Source organism: Phalangium opilio, unplaced genomic scaffold (genome assembly GCF_054372755.1).
Source record: "Phalangium opilio isolate 3A_F unplaced genomic scaffold, DU_Popi_V2 ptg000053l_1, whole genome shotgun sequence".
Classification (NCBI taxonomy): Eukaryota; Metazoa; Arthropoda; class Arachnida; order Opiliones; family Phalangiidae; genus Phalangium; species Phalangium opilio.
Genome location: NW_028324172.1, coordinates 4229540 through 4252782, shown reverse-complemented (window position 1 = coordinate 4252782; position 23243 = coordinate 4229540). Strand labels below are relative to the sequence as shown.

General features: G+C 37.6%; 3 protein-coding genes across 6 annotated transcripts; 1 reads left to right on the top strand and 2 right to left on the bottom strand.

Annotated features, from left to right (window-relative positions):
- The first annotated feature begins 1561 nt into the window (after positions 1-1561).
- On the top strand, positions 1562-3010 carry LOC149673137 (uncharacterized). 4 transcript variants are annotated; one of them, XM_089840109.1, is made up of 6 exons: positions 1562-1765; positions 1840-1935; positions 2016-2168; positions 2226-2483; positions 2558-2710; positions 2779-3010. In XM_089840109.1, exons 2-5 carry the CDS (start codon positions 1854-1856, stop codon positions 2590-2592), a joined length of 528 nt encoding a protein of 175 aa, XP_089696235.1. In that variant the 5' UTR covers positions 1562-1765; positions 1840-1853; the 3' UTR covers positions 2593-2710; positions 2779-3010. The 4 variants fall into 4 exon arrangements, with proteins under 4 accessions (XP_089696235.1, XP_089696233.1, XP_089696232.1 ...); XM_089840107.1 differs by having other exon boundaries at positions 2013-2168; XM_089840106.1 differs by having other exon boundaries at positions 1562-1935.
- On the bottom strand, positions 2911-5471 carry LOC149673136 (uncharacterized). Its single transcript, XM_089840213.1, has 6 exons — positions 5200-5471; positions 5085-5112; positions 4728-5004; positions 4597-4653; positions 4101-4524; positions 2911-4025 (listed from the first exon to the last, which is right to left on the bottom strand). The coding sequence occupies exons 3-6, from the start codon at positions 4986-4988 to the stop codon at positions 2911-2913; spliced, it is 1857 nt and encodes a 618-aa protein (XP_089696339.1). The 5' UTR covers positions 4989-5004; positions 5085-5112; positions 5200-5471.
- A 152-nt stretch (positions 5472-5623) lies between these two features.
- LOC149673135 (uncharacterized) lies at positions 5624-7927 on the bottom strand. The gene is made up of 7 exons (XM_089840212.1): positions 7642-7927; positions 7453-7575; positions 7312-7392; positions 7115-7249; positions 6542-7045; positions 6245-6455; positions 5624-6182 (listed from the first exon to the last, which is right to left on the bottom strand). The coding sequence occupies exons 1-7, from the start codon at positions 7925-7927 to the stop codon at positions 5624-5626; spliced, it is 1899 nt and encodes a 632-aa protein (XP_089696338.1).
- Positions 7928-23243: the final 15316 nt, after the last annotated feature.

Here is a 23243-nt window from a genome sequence, read left to right as displayed (position 1 = left end):
CTAGTATCACGAACAACTCTTCCTTGACTTTCCTAATTAACGGCAACTCCGAGACTTACGTCGATGTATCTAGAACATTAATTCACGTTCAAGTCGAAATCCTAAAAGCAGATGGATCGACTCCGAAAGCAGCGGTTATTGCAAATGATGGTACAGTTACCACAGCTATAGATAATATCGCCCCCACCAATCTCTTTCTACAAAGTTTATTTCCGGAGGTTCACCTTTTTTTAAACGAAAAATCTGTAACTCCATCAGCTCAAAATTACCCTTATAAAGGTCTGATTCAGACTGAGTTAACATTCGGGGATTCGGCTAAAGAAAGTCACTTAACATCATCTCTGTATTACCGGGATACACCAAATCATTTTGATGACTTCGACAATAACACTGGCTTCCAGAAAAGAGCGAAATTCGCTCAAAATGGTGTGATTGATATGATTGGACCAGTACATATAGACTTCTGTCAACAACCGAGATATCTACTAAATCTAGTAGACATGAAATTTGTGTTCGGAAAACCTAACTTGGATTTTTGTTTACACGCCGACGTACCATGCAAAGTGAATATATTGTCAGCTTCTCTCAATATTCGGAAGATGAAATTAATCCCCGAAATCCCCTTAAGTCATGCCAAAGTTTTAAACGTTGCTAGAGCGAAGTACCCTGTAAACCGTACAGAGTGTACTTCCTTTTCGATTCCCAGAGGTAACATGAGCGTTGTTCAAGACCACCTGTTTACGGGTTCTTCTCCCAAGAAAATCGTAATTGGACTTGTAAAGCAGAGCTCCTTTCTTGGGGAGTTAGCTAGTTGTCCTTATAACTTTCAGCATTATGACATAAATCACATTGCTCTTTACATCGATGGAAGTTGCATACCCCACAAACCACTAACACCTAATTTCGGGAAAAATAGTTATATTCAAGCTTATTATAATCTCTTCCTCCAAACAGCGCAGACGGGAGATGAAGGAAACGTGATAAGTCGGGAAGATTTTGCTAGAGGCTATACTCTGTTTTGCTATGATTTAACAGTTGATTTAGACTCTAACGCGTCTCACTTCCATCTTATTAAAAACGGAAATATTCGACTCGAACTTAAATTCGAGAAACCTCTCCCAGAAACAGTAGCAGTTATTGTTTATGCCGAGTTTCAGTCCCTCATTGAAATTGACAAGAACAGAAACGTAACCGTTGAGTAATGGATACCCTCCAATTAGAGAAGATATTTGAAACTGATAAGTTTACCAAAGGACTGTTTCGTGGTGTTTTCGCGGCAAATACTTTACCTAAGGTGGTATGGAATTTTCCATCTCTCTTCGTTGTAAACACCGACTTTTCACAGGACGCTGGAGAACATTGGTGTATAATATATTTCTCAGCCTCAAAAAACACTGAATTTTTTGACTCCTTCGGGAATAGCCCCGAGGTGTTTAAGTTCGCTAATTTCATTGAAAAAAATAGTAAGACGGTCACGTTTAACTCAGTACAGTTACAAAGTAACACTTCTTTAACTTGCGGAGGTTTCTGTGTTTACTTCGCTATAAATAGATGTAGCATGGATTAACTAACGCTAGGGATTGTTCGTTCCAACTAAAAGATGAAATATGCTTGTTCCAAACGCCCCCTAGCAGCAGGTACTATCCCTAACAGGAAGTCATTAGAAAATTGGACCAAATATCACGTGTCCTATGACGTCAAAATTTAAAGACCAGCCTGTCGTCTGCTTTGAAACATATTTTTAAAATGAAAAGCTGAAGCAACAGTGGGAGTTATAAATCATTACTTTTGTTGTCATGAAATATAAATATAAGTCTTTCAAGATATTCATTTGTTTAGTTGTTTACCAAAATATGTTCTCGAACCATACATATGAATTACTCGGTATTTCTCGTCCAATAACTACAACATTAAGTTATGGAGAAAGTTCCTCCGGTAAGTAGTGTTGGTAAAGTAGCAACAATTTAAATTAAATGCACGTTTCATTCATGTTTCATTGATTGTCATTACAGCAGACGAGGACTTAGAAGCAGTATCACGGGATTTTGAGGTTAAGGAAATTTCTAATGAACCAACACCTCCATTAACAAACATAGTTAATGCCGTACCAAATACGAAGAAAAGGAGATGCACACCCAAACCAAAGGGCCGTGCCCAAATTGTCGAGCGTAAGCAATACTATAAACTTATTACCAGTTTCATTATATCATAACCTGCATTACTAGAAAACGAGTATGATTTAATGTTTGAAAAAACATGGCAAAAGAGCTTAACTGCAGTAAATAACGAGTTTGAAACATACGCTGATGAGGAGAATCCTGTCAATGAAATGTTGAAAGATTTTATTTGTTCAATGCAAGTAAATGGAGATTTGTACTCGGCATTGAAGAAATTACTGGCCACGTTATTTACCAACACCAAAGAAGAGTTTGTGCATACTACATTCAAAGACGCACTAAAGCTGGATTTTCATACTTTAATAAGTAACATTCGTACTACTTACAAAAGTACAATACCAGACCTTGAAATGCTGAAAGGATTGCATGTATTGTTGCAGCATTTGTACTCTATTGGAAAGTGTTACGAAAGTAGTTCACCTAAAAATGATTCATATCCTCCACTAAAAGAAGAGAAAGACAATCTATATTATGTTATTGGATACATTATAAATAAGCTTCTCAATCACAAGAGTTCCAGCGAAGCAAAGAAGGTGGAAAATATTTTAATAGAAAATGATTTTGAAAAGGTTCCAATTAAGTTTCGCAAATGGGTTGAAAGGCAGGACCGTGGAGCCCTCAAATATGCAACAGCAGAAGCCATAGAAGTCTTCGAAAATATCCAGCGTCACGTTGGTAGCGTCTACAATGAAATTTACCAAACGGACAAGGCTAGAAAGGCTACAGAACTGATTCAAAACGATAAAGCCATAACCGACAAATGGGCCAGTATAGCTATACAAGCTGGTGTTTCCGAAGACTTTATAAACAGTGTTAAATGCATGTTTATTCGAAAATACTTTTCTTTGTACAATTCTAATTTGCATTGTGCCAAACGTTCTGTCACATCATTTAATTCAGTATAACCACAAATATCCCCAGTATCAACCCTATAAACTAAATCCTCCTGGATTTTTATTTCATCTAAAACTAGGCAGAAATATTTCTGGTGTTCAAACTTTTGTAACTCCTTTATATCATTCTTCATTTTTGTGAATATCTCTGGATGAAATCCAGTTTTTGTTCCAAAATCTGAAGAATGACGACGTAGGGTACTATTGGAAGGTAATTGTAAAATTCCAGAATCATTTAATGCCTTATAGAGTCCAGGAGACTTTTCGTACATAAAGAGGCACCATTGAACTACAAGGGGATGCCAACGTCTGGCACTGGGCTTGGACTTTGCCACAGCCAGTTGGCTCTTCAAGAACATGGTTGAGAATTCATTTTGGTTCTTGTTCCAGGAGCTCCCAGGCTTCTCTGAATTCTGTCTTTTATCCTTCAAATGGCCATCTTCATGAGGCTTCTGGCTTAAATTTGATTCAAGAATGTTTAACAGAAAAGCGTGCTTATCATCATCCACTGTCTCCCCTCGCTTCTTGATATGTCTTTCAAGTTTAATCTTCTGACGTTTAATTTTAGCCTTTAAATTTAATGCACTGTTCGTTTTCTCTCTCAGCTGACTAATAAGTTCATCTTTTGACAAATTGCGGTAAGGAGTTAATGTTTTTTGGTTATTATTTTTCGATCTTTTTGCCGTAATTCTAAAACTGTCTCGTTGCTTTATACAATAGAAACATCGTCTAGTTTTTTGTTTTAATAGAGCTAGGCAGCACCTTTGACTGTGAATGGCACCCAAGTAGTCTTCAAATCCCAAGGGTTGCATGCGGGTTTTGAAAATTTGTTTGTACTTTTCTTCGCCGTTTCCAATACATATTCTTAACTCTGACATAAGGGCAATGGTTTTCTGTAGTTCTTCTTGTGTTTGAATGCTTTCAGGCAATATTGCTAAAATTGAGGCATCACTCACTGCATGATTATTTATCTTGTAAGAAGCTTGTAACTTTTCATTAATAGTAACACCTATTACAGTTAAGCCAGTACCTTCATGGATTTTTCTAACAGTAAAGTTATTCTCAAGCAATGTCTGTGACCAACCTAATAGTATAGGAAATTGATGAACCATTTTCCGCAAGTTCGGAGGATCATTATCTTCATTTTTAGAGTCCACTGGTGCTTCGTTTGCAGAGTTCACTAGTGCATCATTTGCAGAGTTCACTAGTGCATCGTTTGCAGAGTTCACTGGTGCTTCGTTTGTACAGTTCACTGGTGCTACGTTTGTAGAGTTCACTGGTGCAACGTTTGTAGAGTTCACTGGTGCTACGTTTGTAGAGTTCACTGGTGCTACGTTTGTAGAGTTCACTGGTGCTACGTTTGTAGAGTTCACTGGTGCTACGTTTGTAGAGTTCACTGGTGCTACGTTTGTAGAGTTCACTGGTGCATCATTTGTAGAATCCATTTGCATTTCCTGATATAATAAGTAAAATTTTAATCACCACATCAGAACCATAAGAGTTAATTGCAACTCAAGAACACTAACTGCGGAGTCTTCACAGATTAATATTGAACTTTTGGGTTTCAATATAGATAACAACCCCTGGAAGAGTTAAAAAACTTAGATTAATTGTGGTTATCCTAATAATTAAGTTACCATATTTATGAGTATATTACTTTGACTTCATGAATGGGATCAGGAAACAGTTCTGTCGGCCCTTTTCCACCGACAAAATGCTTGGAGCATAAGTATGTGTCCCCACTAACCCGTTCGATTGGGTAGTCTTCCCTTGCAAGCCAATCGATCCACTTCTTACATTTGTCATATTGTCTCTTTGGTTTTGGGAAGTTCACGAAAAATACACCCTTCATGTGTGGTTTATGATTATACTGGGAATTGCTAACACAACCGTTATAAACACACCGTTTCTTCCTCATTTTACAAATAATATATCTATAAGGATATTAAATGCATAATTAGAAAGATTTACACTCTCAAATTAATTAATATCGTTATTAACACCAAACACTTACCAATCCACAATTGTCGAATATATTCAAACTTCAGAACAGGTTCGTAATTGCAGAAATAACATAATTAGTACTGCACAACCTATGAATACTTATGAGGTTTTTAATATTTACTCACCAATTAACGATTTCTCCTCTCTTATTAAGCATTAATTAAGTTTTTAATCACAAAATGTCTCACAATACAAATCCCGCCTCAATTGGGCGCCGCCATCTTTAAAATCCGCGAAACTATTTATTTTGCCTAGAGATGGCGCAATATCTACATCCGGTTTGGTCCAATAAATTGGGGGAATGAAGGGGGGAATCAATGACTACTTCGGAACATGTAGTTGGCGATGGAAATACATGGGAAACGCGGTTAGTGGACTATCCCTAGCGTTAGTTAATCCATGGATGTAGAGGGGTTAAAATGTATGACATCATTTCAAGATTCTCCAAAAATAAGGCAGTTAATGATTGTATGATTAAGGAATTCATGTTCAAAATATATGCAATAAATTTTTAATTTTGTATTTGTCAATTTTATTATTATTCAGTTTTCAATCTTCATGTAATTTTTTCAAGTACTGAATGAAGTGATGTCCGTACGAGAGAGTACGAACTCCGTCACCCAGAATAAACTTCTTGTTGTCACATGGATTCAATGCTAGCTTGTTTTGAGTTATCGTGTGCAAACTATGTTTCACACTAGTAATTCTTTTCATAGTTATTTTGGTAGTTTTTCTTCGTTTCACACAATTTAGGTAATCAGCATGCGTCAACGTATTCTTAACAACACGCCTACACACTCCTTTCGCGGTCTTTTTTTCTCCCTTAGCACTCAGAATGCTGTACATCTTGGGACGTAAGCCTACGAAGCTTTGGATGGGCACTCCATCCATCTCATCCTTCAGCTTACCCAAAACCTTCCGATTTTCATTGGAAAATAAGGGATGATCTTGATTATAGCCCGAGAAATCGAATAACTCTTTGTTTTTCTGAAAGTCAACGTATACGTCCAAGGTTTCAATTGAATACGTCAGGCTATCAGTATCCGTGAAAAGTAGGGTTGCCCTTTCTCCGTAGTAGGCTCTTATGAAGTCGTAGTGAAACTGATATCTAGAGAGAAAAACTCAATTGATTTCACAAGGTTTATTTAAAAGGAAAAAAAGGTATCTTACAAAAACAATTTGGATAAATCCAGTATAGCAAAACCAGTATAAATTGGACGGTTCAGAGTTAAGGATTTTTTAGCCATCTGTAAACCAACAAGGTTCTTATGAAAAACAATGAATCTTTCAAAAGCAGGGGATAATGCTTTCTTGATAGCCATCTCAGGTGTTTGAATGAGGTGGAAAATTATTCGATTGCGTAGATTTTCCATAGTTTTCCCTAAAAACATTTTTATTAAACATTTTTTATTATTTGAAAATTAAAATTTTTTATTAGTTTTTAATCATATATTAATAAGTACCAACCAAAAACGCTGTTGTTCATTAGCTTGAAGTAATCTTTCTCAAAGGAATTAACGGCATTCATTCGCTTCTCAGTATTAAAATTAATATACGGTTGAAGCCACGGGGTTTGTTCAAAAGTCAAAATACGATTAACTTGTTTAAGTTTTAAACCCAGCGATATGTAGTATTTTAAATTTCGATAGTGAATAACGTAATCACGTTTGTTGGTTAGATCAGTTACAAGTTTGGGTAGCGTGTCCTTGACAGTCAAACCATTTTCTTTCATCATAAGCTTATAATACGCTGAAAACATATCCGTAGTTATTCGCTTGGATTCCGGTGCAAGAGGAAGGCAATTATGATCTTCATGAAGTTCAACTGGGTACTCCAAATCAACGGATAGTATGAATCCATATGGAGAGTCGTCTGGCAAATTTAATATTTGCTTCTCCGTATAATCTAAAAGATTTTCAGTTTTTACCCAGCTGAACCTTCTCGTAGGAAGATAATACTCCATAACTGTTCCTAAAGAAGTTGTGTATATGGTTAATTCGGTTACCATCAATTTATGTAATAACAATAAGATTTTATTACCATAGAGATTGTTGACATCCAAATAAACTATAAAGTTGGATGGTTTAGATTCGTCAAATGTCTCCGGGAGATACTTGTTGTTGGCTTCTGCATGTCTATGAGCCACCATCGCTACACCACCACGAATACCTCTCTCTATATTATTAACTCTATTAGAATATCTTTACACTATTTAATAGAACTCGGAAGAATATTACCTAGGAACAGATGGATATCCGGGTCTAAAATTAGATCAAGTTTAACCCTCGTCATGAGTAAGGCAGCCTCCCATGCAAAACCTATGGTATGGAGGCTTTAGAAACTCATTTTTGTGCTGTTTTCAAAACTAAATTAATTACCGGGGCCAGTGAAGGCATGAGCACAGTCCAGTTTATAATATTCCAAACACATTATCCTAAACTGTTCGAATACGGAGGCTAATTGAAGGCAATCGCAGGTTACGTATATATCGTGTAGTTCCCCTAGGAATAGATTGAATATTAAACGCCGAAATTATTAATTTATAAATTGGTTAGAGGGTAACGTACCTAGGGTTTGAATGTTGAACTCATTCCAAACATTACGTGTATTTTCATATCTCTCCTCGGAAATATGTTCGTTCGTGAGAGTGTTGAAGAAATCCTCTTTGGAAGGTAGGGTACATTCATCGAATCGCTCCATATCAGTCATGTAATTATATGGGTATGCAAGTTTGGTCAGCATGAGCTTAACCTTTTCAAGGGGGTATATTGCATTAAGAATGTGGAACTTCTCCGCTCCACCTGCGGCTAAATTAGAAACTAGAGCTTCCAATGAGGCTGGAAGAAATCTCATTGAGTCAACAAATCGTAGTCTCCCAATACTAAAACTGATGTAGGTTTCAGTATTAGAGGGGATGCACGTGATTCTTTTATCTTCTACGAGGGTGAGTCCTACCAGAATAAGATGTGAATCATACCTATTTAATGTTTAATCGGTTAATTTCTAAGCATCAGTTCCATCAAAGACAGGTTAAAATAATCACCCGCTTAAATTATGGGCGATCACGGGAATTACGTATCCAACCTTTAGCTTCAGATTACAAGATTGATGTGCAGTACCACGAAAATTCCCTAAATTAGATTAAATATGTTACAACTATTAATAAACTTAAATTAGTATGAAATTCATACCACTGAAGTGACAATGATCGCGAACACCAGGATCCTCTGATGTTAAAATCTGTGTGCAAAGATAGCATCGTGTAGCCTTCTGATGCTCGGCTTTTTCCAGGGATGTTAAATTCATTGGTTCAAATTGATTTAAAGCCTCAGCAATAGCCCCCTCCTCTATTAGAAGACTTTCAATGAAAATTTGTATAGCATCGATCCCTCTGTATGTCACCGGTGCTTTGGGTTGACCTATTATTTTAGAAGGTATGAATGAGACGTTCTTATTGGCTTCTCGAGGGTGTACATTTTACCATCAGGTCCAACTACTACATAACTAAACCCGCATGCTATGTGCTTATCCAGTATTGTGGTTGAACAATTATTCACATCCGGTATGCAGGTATGAATAGGTTTCAAGATACTCTCGAAATCGCAATAAATAACGTAGGCTTTCTGTAAGATAGTGCGAAATTTAAAAAAATAATCTAAAGAAATGTATTTAAATAATTACCTTCTGCATCCACTCATATTTTTCAAAGGTGAGGGTAGATTTATTAAACGGCATTCTCACACGCTGTGGTTCGTGAACACTACAGTTTTTAATATGCTCAGAGTAATTTCGCTTGCAATTGACTCCTGAAAAGGCGTGTAAGCAAAACCGACAGATACATCTAGACCCATTGTGTTTGGTAAAGCCACACAATAGTCTACTTAGGTTTTTTATCAAACAGAAATGATTTCGGCCATTTTTAGATATTAATAGGAGGTCTACATCCCGAGTTTCAACAACTCTGTTCTCGCTAACGTACCGAGGGAAAACACCACTTTCGTAGGCGTATACATTTATAGAGAGATAGTTTTTTTCCTCAAATTTTTTTAGTTGCAGTGGGTTTAATTCGAAGGGGAAGGTAATATTTGCACAGTTCAGTTCATCAATGTATTTGAGGTAATTTACCACTCTGTCAGCCTTTGATTTTGCAGGATGTAACTTAGCCAGGATGCAGTAAAAGAAGCATTTCCCATCGTTTGATTTTATATTTAAAACACCTTTACAATTTTTAATTGCCTTCGGTAGTTTAATAAACGTCCCTCCGACTAGGGGGCGATACTTTATAATATCCACTTGCAAAAGTGTTATGCGTTCGATCACCCATCCACTTCCTTTTCCTTCATACTCCTCCATCGCTTTTGCAATTTGTGTAGTACAAATGTCAAGCAGTCTTGGTAACAGTTGAGGCATGAGGCTGGTCTGCGTCTTAGATCGAAGGTATGGAAAGTCTTCGACGACCTCTCCACTATTCAGAACTTTAGTATATTTTACTCTTAATAAAATATACCATTTGATAGCCTTTTTCAATCTCAAATGGTTTTCCAAGTATTTCACTAAACTTGGTGCGATGGAGCTCATAAAAAAGTCGACATCTGTGAAGAGTTTAGAGGAGGTGTATTTGGCGCTAAGAATCGCGTCTTCTAACACGGTAAATTCCTGAAAATCATCCGGTAGAACATTTTGAGATTGCGTGAAATTAGAGAGTTTTTTTTAATGGGGTGTTGTTTGGAATGTCTCCTTAATCTATCCTTTCGAGCAAAGGAAATCCCGCAAGTGACACAGCTATATTTTACATTCTTATGCTGCTCTTGTATATGTCGATTCAAATTAAATTGTCGTGAAAACTGTTTTAAACATATGTTACACGGAAACATGGTGAATTATCAGTATCATAACTCCCAATGAATCCTCTGTGATAAAAATAAGAGTATTTATATGTTTTTGACTTAACCCCCCCCCCTAAGAAAATCACTTAAATTTATTCATACTTCGTTGTTTTCTTTTATAAAAAGACTGCTACTTCATGGATTTTTAATAAAAAATTTTATTTATTACTTTAAAATAACGGGAGCTTTCGGACCGTGGTCCTTCTTCAGCCGATACAATTTCTAATATAATTTCTTATCTCTTTTACTAATTACATTTTTGCACCGTAATGTACCCTAGTTTTTTCTCTGATTTATTTTTTAATTTTTTATTTTATTTTTTACTTAATTTTGAATCCCCCCCACCCGTTTATGTTTACATTTCCCTTATCTAAATTTAACTCCCCTCTATCCCTAATATAGATTGCTTCCTTAAAATTTCTCTTGTACCATCCGGTTTCTTGACATAAAACCTTTGTTGAGGTCCAGTTAATTTTATGATTATTTTCTTTTTTTACATGCAATGCTAATCCATTATTTTCGTCCTTGTTTTTAACACAGTACTTATGTTCTGATTGTCTTTTCTTTAATTTCCTTTTTGTTTGTCCTACATAACTTTTATTACATTCGCATTTTATTTCATATATCACTCCCGTTTTGTCCAATTCTTCCGTTTTTGGTTTGTTTTTTATTAGTTCTGTTTTAATCGTGCATTGGGTTTTATTTACTAAATTAACATTATGTAGTTTTAGTTGTCTGCTAGTCTTTTCTGTAATCCCCTTTATATATGGTAAAGAAATGATATATTCTGGTTTTTCCTTTATCGTATTGTTTTTGACTTCATGGTTATTAAAAATTTGATTAACTAAATGTTTTGGGTATCCGCTATTTATGAACTGTCTTTTAAATTTATTCTTATCCTCTACTGGTTTGTCCGATATTGTTTCTATTTTATTTTTAAATGACTTTAGGATACCTATCTTGATTTTATCTTTGTGTGATGACTGAAAATTAAGGAATAGTTTTGCGTGGGTGGGTTTTTGATACATTGTGCATGTCATCTTAAGGTTATTATGTTCTACTAATATGTCTAGAAAAGGTAATTTTCTGTCCGTTTCCCCTTCATATGTAAATTGTATGTTTTTATGAATCTTATTTACTATCCCTAGTAATTCTTCTGTTTTTAAAGTTTTATTTTTAATTAGAAATATATCGTCCATAAATCTTCGCCATAATTTTACTTGTTTTTTAATTGTCGTTTTTTTTAGTATACTTTCCTCTATATGTTCCATTACCAGGTTTAGTTTCAAGTATTCCAACTCCCAGTCACCCCACTTCAATTGGCAGATATTGCTAGAAATCCAAGAGCATAACCGCTTATCAGCATATGATAGTTGCTCCCAAGGGTGTGGTGGTTCAAGAGTGAAAATCTCGTTCTCTCCCGTTTCTACAACGTAGTAACATATTTCTTTCAAAATAAATTTACTGTTCGCTCTGAGAAAAGCAGCCTCTACGATGCATGTCATTCCTTATTCCTATATATTAATTTAGAAAAATTTAAGAACAAAAATCACATTTTAACAATCTTGACGATTAAATATTTAGCGCTTACGTTTTTGGTTTGACTTCGGATATTAGAATAAGACTTCGTTGGCTCATGAGTTGCCTTATATAGTACCTACTATTTGTTATTTCATTAAATTTCGTTTACCGAAAACATCTTCAAAACCGCTAGTCGAATTTAGTCTCACTTTACGGTAAGAAATTATTTTACCTCCTTTACCGACACGTATACTCATTAAAGCTCTTTGTCAGCGACTTCCTATGGGATGGGTTACACTCTGTTCTAATTAACCGGTTTTCTACGGCAAGAAATTATTTTACGTCCTTTTTCACCGCTGATTTCAGAATACGTCGCACGGAGTTATGTGTAAGATGGGATAGCTTACTCTCCGTTCTATTTAACCGGTACAAACTCCACATGATTCAGCGTCTAAATTTTATCTTATTAATCCTTTAAACATCTTCAAAACCGCTCGCCGAATATAGTCTCTCTTTTACGGCAAGAAATTCGATTTACGTGTCAGCAAATTCCTATGGGATGGGTTACGCTCCGCTATAATTAACCAGTTTTCTACGACAAGAAATTATTTTACGTCCTTTTTCACGGGTGTATCCCCAACCGTAGATTTCAGAATACGTCGTACAGAGTCATGTGTAAGATGGGACAGCTTACTCTCCGTTCTAATTAACCGGTAAAAACTCCACATGATTCACCGTCTAAATTTTATCTTATCAATCCCCGAAACATCTTCAAAACCGCTCGCCGAATATAGTCTCTCTTTTACGGCATGAAATTCGATTTACGTCCTTTCTCATGAGTGTACTCCCCCGTAGAATTCACAACTCCTCATAGGGAGTCATGTATAAGGTGGGATAGTTCTCTCATTTATTACCTACTAACATTCAAATCATTAAAAAAATGAATCGTTCTACTGTGGGAGATCACAATTCAAACAAGTAAAGCATTGTTGCACTTGAAATTTCGCAAAATTACATTCTGAATATACGCAATTTGAATGAAATAATTGCAGCACGGGGAGCACATAGTTCTTTTTTTGATTCCACCGAATGACTTTTGAACAAGACTTACAAGTACTACGTTTTCCCGACAAATAGTTTTTAAAACGGCTATATTTTAATTCGAAGTGCGTTTTCAAGATTCTTAGCATTTAAATGCCCTCTATGGGAGGTTTTTGCCGTGTTGCATGTACTAAAACCTCTTTCTGCTTCTGCAGATGTTGGATTTGTTACCAATAAGACATTAAATATTTGAGATATATTGGAGAACGATATTGAAAGGAGTTGACAACTTTGAAGAAAACACTCGTCATAGACTTATTGGTTTCATTTGGAAATTGACTGGCAACAGTTCTCCTGAAAACTCTAAAGCAATTGAGGCTAACCTTATTTTGATCGCTGTAAAGTCGCTGAAAATAGTTCCATATTTTCTCAATTTCTATAACCCCATAATCGTCTAAACTATGGAGGTTTTTTGGCCATATTCTAATATCAAACACTGAAGTGATTTTCCAGATGTTGCTGTCATGTACAAGCTTATTAATAAGGGTAGTTTTGTTATCTGTGAAAATAGGTCCTTTCTAGGTATGCACCGATATGGGTAAAGCCGATATATCGGCCGGCCGATAAATGGAAAATTCGTTGCAGATATATCGGCCGATATTATCGGCCCATAAAAATGTAATATTTCTCCCTGAATATCGTTTTCAATAGTAGAATCAACATTATAAAACCATTTACGTTTTTACTTAGTTTTATTAGAGACATGTGTCCCATCTCTTTCGTTTAATGTGGTACCGCTACATAGTTTAGCCTTAACCCCGTTCCTTAAAAAAATGGTAAAGTCTAAGTTAAATCTTTCCTTGGTTTTTAGTAAAAATGCAGCTCAACAAGAAGTAGCGTTATAAGCAAAATTATTGAACACAAGTGAAAAGTTCAAAGTGTACATTAGTGATACCAAACGCATTAGAGAGCGTCAGTGTCGACTTCGATTGTTTGTGCCAGGTATGGGAAACTAGCGAAATTACTTTCTCATAGTCGTAAAAAATGGAATAAAACTGAGATTGTGAAAAACCTTGCATTTTTAAAGGGAAATGGTAAATTGTTGGAATAAATGTGTGATTTAGTATTCATTTACTTGTCAAGTTTTTTCACATGATGCCGATATTGGCCGATACCGATATGAAAAAGATTGGCCGATATATCGGTGCATCCCTAGTCCTTTCAAGATTGAAACCGACTATAAATATTGAGAATGTCGGCTACCGACTACCGTTCTGTTGTTTGAAGTATTCAAAGTCACATACTAATTAATGGAAGCTGTACAAGCCCTATATGTTATAAAACCTCTTATCGGTGTAGAGGAAATCTGACAGTGATAAGACCCTCGATGTTTTTCATGCTACCTTTTGAGTTCTTAAATTAAGAGACGAAACGTAACCGGTGCAGAGGAAATCTGAGTGGTTATTCTTTCGAGGTTTTCATGCTGGGCCCGTTTTGGTATTTAATCTTTAAAAGCGAGACCCCTCACAACGATGCCTCTTATTTCTACAATGTTTGGGAATTTGTCAGCATTATATTGTTATCTCTCTCCAGTAACAATACCAAAATTGGAAAATATGGTCTAAAAAACTATTTCTTTATAAAGGAAAATATACTTTTTAATGATGTAGGAGTATGCATTGGTGACTCCACAACCGGGGAAATATCAAATTTAGATTTACCGTACGGATTAAAATGAAAGTTTAATTTGGAGTATATTTTATGCTTATAAAATTTGATGTGTTGTTAGTACTTCAGACGTTATTGTAGTATTATTATGTAATCTATAAAATTTATAGTTTTTCTAATTTCAAATACTTAAGGAAATGATTCGGGACAAAAATTTTCTTTCTACTATAGGCCTAATTCCTTTTTGTTCAGCTTAAAAATCAAGGACTGAAGCGTTAAAAAATTATGTTGTAAAGGAAATTACATCTAAAGTTTTATGGTTTTGGTACGATACTTTTAAACAAAGGTATGTAGTTTAAGGAATAAATTTCGGAGCTATTAGGGGTTGATTTAGTGTTTGGTTTCCTTCTTTTAACAAAAAAGTAGCATGGTTTTTATCATCTGTAGGTTTACGCTTCATATTTCGTTTTAATACATTCAGGTGGTAATGAATATTTTTTTCCTTTTGGATAAATTTTTCCTCTTTCTTATCTTGGTAGAGCTCAGCTGCCTTCACGTGATAGCAACTCGGTGCGTGATTGAAAGTGCAATAATCTTGTTCCAAGTTCACTAAATAAACTTTGATTTTTATAATTCGAAAAGGTTCAATTTTGCGCAGTGAAAGATGTTGCGCGTTCCAGAAATATTTCAGTGCAATCATTTATAATTCTCGTGTTCGGGTACTTCATGAAACACTGGGGTCATATACTTTTCAATAAGATTCTTTGATGGAAATGGAAAAGCAGCCGCTAGTTCGATGTCCATGAGTTTTATCCACGTAGCAAACATATCAGAAAAGGTGGAAGCTGATATATCAAAGTGATCCGCAATATCTTGAAAAAACAAACCAACTTTGAGACGCACCATTACCGCGAAAAATTGATCAATCAAAGAAAGCTTAAAATTTCGTTTCTTGCTAGGAATGATCAGTTCTTTTTTTCCACCTCGCCAATAAATAATTTTTTCAGCTTTCTTCTCCAGAAAACTGAATAGCCACAAGACGACAGTGTAGTTAGGCAATCCAACATAAAACCTTGTCATTTCATCGTTGTCTTTAATTTTGTCAGCTACCCCAAGTTTTTTCTTTTAATTGTTTCTTCGGATTTGAAATTTCATTTCCTAAAGTACGATTTTCATGTTCATATTCAAAAATAATCGGTTTGGGTGCCTTGACTATATCGGTTTTTCATAATTTCATCATTATAATTTCGGCATTCATAATTAGTCCGCGTGCCCTGGCTTGGATTATGTTCCGTCATCTCTCTTATAGGATCTACTACAGCTGATTCTTCTGATTCCTTGCGAGGCTCGATATCATTAGGCATTAACGATAGATGAGAACTTGGAGTTAAAAATGAGGTCTCTCCAACGCTTATACCTGAACTCGCATAATCGTGGAATTTAAGCGAGAGATATCACGACACTAAGCTCCTCCTCCAACTGAAAGCTCTCTATAGGGCGCTGTTGGTTAGCTGTAGCATAGAGGCTAGCCACCACCACTCTATGTATTGTAAAAGGGGGGACCCACCTGTAAACAAGCCAAGAGGCTTATTGTGGTCATCTCTTCGTAGAGAAAACCTTAGATTATTAGTTTAAACTAAATACGCTATAGAGGGGGGCTATGAATGGTGTTTACGGGTTTATTGACGCCGTATATTTATTTATTTATTAACAGTTTGGTACAGTAACCCAGTAACGACTAGTGACGACCATAAAACAAGGTTCATGAAGTTGAAATATTAAACAATGCAGGTAAATTACAATAAAATGAAATTATTTACAGAAATAGATAGATATTTAGTATTTATAAAAAATCATGCAGAGCAATCTAATTATGTTTTTTGACCAATCTAATTATGTGGTTTGACATTTAAAGTGAGTAATGAGGTTCTTTCGAAAAAGATTTCTATTTGTAATGGCAACTATCTCCGAAGGGAGGCAATTCCAGTGATGGATGATCGATTGTGTGAAATGGTTCTGGCGCAATAAAGTCTTAACACGAGGTTTTGCCAATTTGTTTGAATGACCGCGAGTGGTAGAGAGTAATGAGATTTCAAATAAGGTTTCAACATTTTAATCTAGGTTGTTGTTGAAAAAGTCATGAAGGAGGCATAGATCATTAATACGATGGCGAATTACAACATTGTCTATTTTGAGGTTATGTAGCCGCTGAGGTGCTCGACTGTTTTCCATTCCTTGTGTAAGCTTAGCACACTGATTTTGAGCTTTTAGAAGCATCGTTTGAGTACCGATAGATGTTGGGGCCCATATGTTAGAGGCATAATCCAAGTTAGGTAGAATGAGAGCATTGTATAGGGTACGGATGAGTTTAGGAGATCGTCGCGCAAAATTGCGTCTTACTAAGCCAGTGATAGAGTGGATTTTTTTACAAATTTGAGATTTGGCTCCATCGTTATTCCGAGGTCTCGCTCTGGGATACTTTGGTGTAGAGGTTGATCGTAAAGGTAGTAAGTGTACCTTGGATTAGAGCGACCCAAATGAAGGACAGCACACTTGGCGACATTAAATTTGAGACCATTGTTCAATAGAGTGGAGATCTGCTTGAAGTAGTAAGGAGTCTGTGATATCGCGAATAACGTGTGATAGCTTCGTATCATTAGCAAATAACAATCAGCTGTCAAGATGGTTTTCTAAACGTGTTAAATTAAATACGCAAGTTAAATAATAAAAACTCTAGTCCTTTTTAATATAATAAATTGTTGAAATAAAATTCATTGCGTTGTTTCTCATTGCAATAAGCAAGTAAGGGATGATTGGCCCATTATTGGCCTTGAAACAATATCAATTTTGTATGATTCTTTCTTATTGCTTAATTTTTCATTTGTTCATTCATATTTTTGGCGATTTTCTTCATCCTTATACCTATGTAGATTTGAATTAGCCTTGACACGAGGAAGTTTAGATGGTGGTTCCATCCAAACTCCTGATCGAACAAATGCTCATTCAGGGTTGGAAACAGCTGTTATTCTGTGAGGCACCTTCGAACCAAATTTTCAATTTTCATTGTAATTCTTCTCGATGAACTGCCTTGTGTCTCAAAGTTCTAATGCATTTTTCTGTGGTTTGCAAAATTATCACTACGCTTTTGGACGGTAAAATTAAACCTCCACGATCACGAAGAACAATCAAGCCCCTTGAATACAAGCTGTAGACATGGAAACTAGAATTCCTCTCATTGGGAGTCTCTTCAAGTGCAGCCTTGCATAGTTAACACTTCAAGAATCTGCGTAGTTTTCTCACAACAAAGCCTCCAACGTAGTGGTTGATGTTTTCCCGTAAAAGGTTAGATCCATCAAAATAAAAATCCAGCTCATTCTCGTCATATGATTCGACTATAGTTTTATTTACTAAAATGGCTGGGCTATTTTTCCAACTCAAACTTGAACGTTTGCGTTTTGATGATCGTAATCGCGCTGCGCGTCGCGATTTACGAGTCCAACGTGTCTTTAGAGATGGTAATCAAGCGTGGGAGCTTGATGACCTACGTTTCAAGAGGAATTTTAGGTTGACAAGGGAAATGGTCTTAGGCCTTTGCCGAACGTTGACTGGGCCTCTTGAAGGTGTTCGAAATACCTCGTTGCCAGTAGATTTGAAGGTAAAACAAATCACTATTTGAAACCCACAAATGGTTTTTCAGTAGTGAATAATGGTTTATTTTTAGGTGTTAATCGCATTGCGGTTTTATGGACGAGGATCGTACCAGCTAGATGTGGGCCAAAACATTTTCCTCGGTGTTAGCCAGCCTACCGTGAGTCGTTGCATACGAGATGTAACGAAAGCGATCAACGGGGCACTTGTACATAAGTACATAAAGTTTCCCAAGACTGAGGTGCAAAAAACGGCCATAAAAATGCGTTTTCAGGGGGAATGTAACTTTCCCGGAACCATAGGCGCAATCGATTGCACCCATGTTGCAATCGTTCCACCACCGAACAACAACCCAGACTTTCCGGAATACATTTATGTAAACCGAAAGTCTTACCACTCCTTGAATGTTCAATTGGTGTGCGACTATGACTTGCTGATTCTATCAGCAAACACCAACTTTCCGGGATCGAGCCATGACTCCCACATCTACCGGTCGACTGATTTGTCAACCCACTTGCAGGAGTCTTACCTCAAAGGCTCTTTAAACGACTCTTGGCTAATCGGTAAAGTTTCTTGGTATGGATTTCAAATTTCAATATTAATACTTTAATCCCTCTTGTAGGGGATAGTGGATATCCATTAAGCCCTTGGTTAATGGTGCCCATCATTGGGGCGGAAGAGGGTACGCCCAAATTCATGGAGGCTTTTTGTAAGGCTCAATCTGCCATTGAAAGATGTAATGGGTGCCTGAAAAGCTAGGGCGCTGCATTACTTGCCAGAATTTGCCTCCAAAAAAGTCATGGCATGTTGCATTTTGCACAACATGTGCATGATGAACGGGTTTGGTGAAGAGGTTGAGCGGGAAGATGATGACGCTTCATTTGTGGCGGATGATAACCCCCATCCCCACGTCGTCGTTCCTTGTAATTGGAATTACAACCCCATTGGCCAGATGTTGCGACAGAGACTTGTTCGTCGTTTCCGTTGAGGAGAAAAAAACGGCTCTTTTTAGGGCCATTAGACAGTGACATACCGCCAAAATAAAGAGATTCGTTTTTTTAAGAATTGAATCGTCACGCATGATGACTTAAAACGTCGGATACCCTGTGACGAGGAGATTATTTTAAAAATGCAAACTCTTCATTTTGGAGGTATTTACTGTCTAGTGACACTTGAAGTTCCATGTTATCTTATATACAGACTAACATCGTGAGCATGTGCGGAGTATGTTGCCTTCCCGAGGCAAGTGTTGAAAACTTGCTTTTGCAAGGCCAAAACATACACGCTTTTCTACGATAAATTAATTACACACACACATGTATAATTAATATTAGAATTTAATTCATTTCAAAATTAATCCAAAGGATTTAAATCATTTTATTGGCATTATTTAGTTCCAAATTAACAAACAGCCGATATCCTAAATTAAAGGGACTGAAAAGAATCGCTATTTTTTTTTAAAGAAAAAGGCAACCTCCTCGCAATCATTGACGTCAGCAGCTGATGTAAAACGCGTCAAAGAGGAGTTAGTTCGTGATGATCATGTACTGAGTAGTACAATTGTACTTTTTCAGTACATTTTAATGTCTTCAGTACGAAAAGTACATTTTGATGGTTGAGAGTATATTTTCAAATGGCATTCTTTAACATTAGCGTCTATGGGACGAAAATTACGCCGCTAGATGGCGCCAGAAGCCTTTCGTGGAGGGAGACGGAAATTTTAATGCCCCCAAGGGGGAAAAATCCTTTTATCAAAAATTATCCCATGGGGTAGTACGTTTTACTGTTGGGTGTTGGGGTAGAGCGCCAGCATACTAAAAAATGAATAACTGATGTTTTTTTTTACTTTTATTCGTTATCTCAGAGTGGATTTGTTTAGTTTGTTTTTTATTGATAACTAAAGTTATATAAAGTCTTGTACTACCTGTTTTTATTGTTAGCTCATTAAACTTTCGTTACGAATAGATGTTTCTTTCTTTATCTTACATGCAGGGTTAAAACCCAATAGGTTATGGGCTCAGTTCATTCTTGAGTGCGCGGGGTGGTTTCGTTGTTCAATTATAACAGGTTAGCTTTAGTCAGTAGTTTGAGCCTCAGGCAGTGGAAAAACGGTAATGGCTAGAAGCGGCGATGCGGGACTATCGGTGGAGAAATTGAACAATGGAAACTACCAGCTCTGGAAGTTCAAGATAAAGATGCTGTTAACCCGTGACGAGCTATGGAATGTTGTTGACCAGCCAACGCCTGCTGTCAAAGACATAACGGATGCCTGGACCAAACAGGATAAGCAAGCGCAAGCAAGTATCGCGCTCGCTGTTGATGACGACCAGCTGATACACATCGTAAATGCAGGCAGTGCACGTGAAATGTGGCTAATCCTTCAAAAGCTTCATGAACAAGCAAACTTCAGTAGCAAATTATTCCTGTTACGTCAACTCTACAAGATGCGCTATCAGGAAGGACAACAGATGCAGCAACATATCAAGGCTATGCTGGAAATAGTGGAACGCCTTCTTGGCATTGGCGAGACAATCCCAGATTCGAACGTCGCAGCCATTCTGTTGTGCAGCCTACCGGACTCCTACGACACACTGATAACAGCGTTGGAAGTCAGACCATCGGATGAACTTACCTTAGAATTCGTTCGGAGCAAAGTAATTGATGAATTCAATAGACGGCAAGAGAATGCAAACAGTTCTGATGGAGCCAAGACAGAAGTAGCTTTAAACACGACAAACCACGGTCACAAGACTAGTCACAGGAGAGAAACACGGGTTTGTTTTTATTGCAAGAAACCGGGTCACTTGAAAAAGGATTGCAGACGGATGAAAGCGGATCAGAGCAGACGGACGCTAACGGATGATTCTCAGAAAAGCAAATGCGCCGTCGGAAACTCTAAACCCAGGGAGTTTAGCGCATTCATGGTTACGAACGTCCCAGGTGCAGTAACCGCTTGGTACGTAGATTCTGGAGCGACCAGCCATATGACAAGCGACAGAAGCTTTTTCAAGAGTGTACAACCATGGAATGAGAATGTTCACTTGGCCGATGAGTCTGCTATCCAAGCAGAAGGAATTGGAAGCGGAGTTCTAAAATGCTTCGGACCCGAGGGAGACATCCATGATATTCCAGTCAATGATGTCTTGTACGTTCCTAAACTTGGCGGAAGTTTGTTATCCGTTCATCAGCTTGCCAGGACGGGTCACAAGGTCACTTTCGAGGCGAATAGCTGCAGCATTAACGAAGGACAGGAAGTCATCGCTATAGCCAGAATGGATGGATCGCTGTATCGACTTCAGATGCACAGTCCTACTATGGTGAAGAGTGCCACGCACGAAGAATGTTTACACCTATGGCATAGGCGGATGGGACATCGCGATCCCTTAGCAGTCAAGACACTCTATACGAAAGGCCTTGCGGATGGAATAAAACTTAATAGCAATCAGATTGTGTCAGCGTGCCATTTTTGCCTCAAGGGCAAGATGTCACAAGCTCCATTTCCAACGTCAATCTCCCGAAGTAAAGAGCCATGGGCTATTGTACATAGCGACGTTTGCGGTCCAATGAAGGAAGCGACCATGGGCGGAAATCGTTTCCTGGTAACCTTCATTGACGATATTTCAAGATTCACCGAGATTTACTTAATCAAGACAAAGGCAGAAGTACAAAGAGTATTCCAAGAATACCGGGCAGTCTACAGTAACAAATTGCAACGCAAACCTCTTACGCTAAGGACAGACAATGGCGGCGAATACGTGTCAAAGGAGCTGGAACTCTACTTGAAAAAGGAAGGTATCAAGCACGAACTAACAGTTCCTTACATTCCTCAAAAGAACGGCGTCGCCGAGCGCAAGAATCGATCTCTAATTGAAATGGCGAAAACTATGCTGCTCGACGCCAACCTACCTAATTGCTGGTGGGGAGAAGCAGTGAACACAGCTTGTTACCTTCAGAATCGGCTCCCAAGTAAAGCGTTAGAGAAGACGCCGTATGAATTGTGGAACGGATCGAAGCCTAGGATAGGTCACATACAAGTTTTTGGAAGTCGAGCCTTTTCTTACATACCGAAAGAGAAACGAACAAAGTGGGACGATAAAGCAGTTGAGGGCATTCTGGTCGGATTCGGTACTGCAACCAAAGGCTACAGGATACTTAACCCTAAAACCAACAAGGTGCATTTCAGCAGAAGCGTTAAATTTGTTGAGGGGATTGGTTCTCATTACTGCCAGTACAATATCAGGGTCCCAGTGGTCTCAACTACGCCAGAAGGGGAAGCGATATCAGATATCAAGGAAGAACCGGATTTCGATTTGACTGACTACTCAGATTCAACCGTCTCTGAATACCAAGATGTTGAGGATCTCACAGAGCTGGAAGACACTATCGTAGAACCTAAAGCAGAAGAAACCACCACGAATCCGCAACAACAAGAAAAATCTACCCAAGGAGCCATCAGTCAACAAATAGATGAAATGCCCGGCGTTCGAAGATACCCAACAAGAACTAACCAAGGTGTACCACCGAAGAAATACGGATATAAAGCCACTGTAGATCACGTCAGAGAACCTACCACATGGGAGGAAGTTACCAACTTACCTGATAGAGAGAGCATTAAGTGGAAAGAATCCGCGAAAGAAGAAATAAAGTCACTCGAAGAAAGGAAAACTTGGGAGTTAACCGATTTGCCTAAAGGTCGAAAAGCCATCGGCTGTAGGTGGATTTTTAAAGTTAAATATAATCAAGATGGCAACATCGACAAATACAAGGCACGTCTTGTCGCTAAAGGATATTCGCAAAGATATGGAGAGGACTTCGAGGAGACGTACGCGCCGGTTGCAAAGTATGAGACCATTCGCATCCTGCTCAGCGTCGCATCATCCAAGGGAATGAGAGTCAAACACTTCGACGTTAAAACAGCTTTTCTACACGGCGATATCATCGAAGACCTTTATATGGAACAACCACCGGGTTTTGTCAAGAGTGGACAAGAGCAAAAGGTATACAAGCTCAAGAAAAGTATTTACGACTTAAAACAGTCGGCCAGGTCCTGGAACAGGAAGGTCAACGAAGTGTTGCTAAAGGAGAATTTCGATAGAAGTAAAGCAGATCCTGGTTTGTACAGTAGAAGAGAAGAAGACGGAAATTGGACCTACGTTCTACTTTACGTAGATGACTTACTAGTTGCCAATAGGAACGTCAGCGTAATAGATAGTATTCTAGTCAACCTTAATCTGCACTTCGAAACCAAAGACCTTGGAGACGTTACCTACTATTTGGGAATACAAATAGAGCGTACTGAAGATGGAAGTTTCGCAGTCCACCAAGCTACAAAAATTAAACACATGTTGGAAGATTTCGGCATGGAAGAAGCAAAACCATCGAGTACTCCTATGGATATGGCTTAT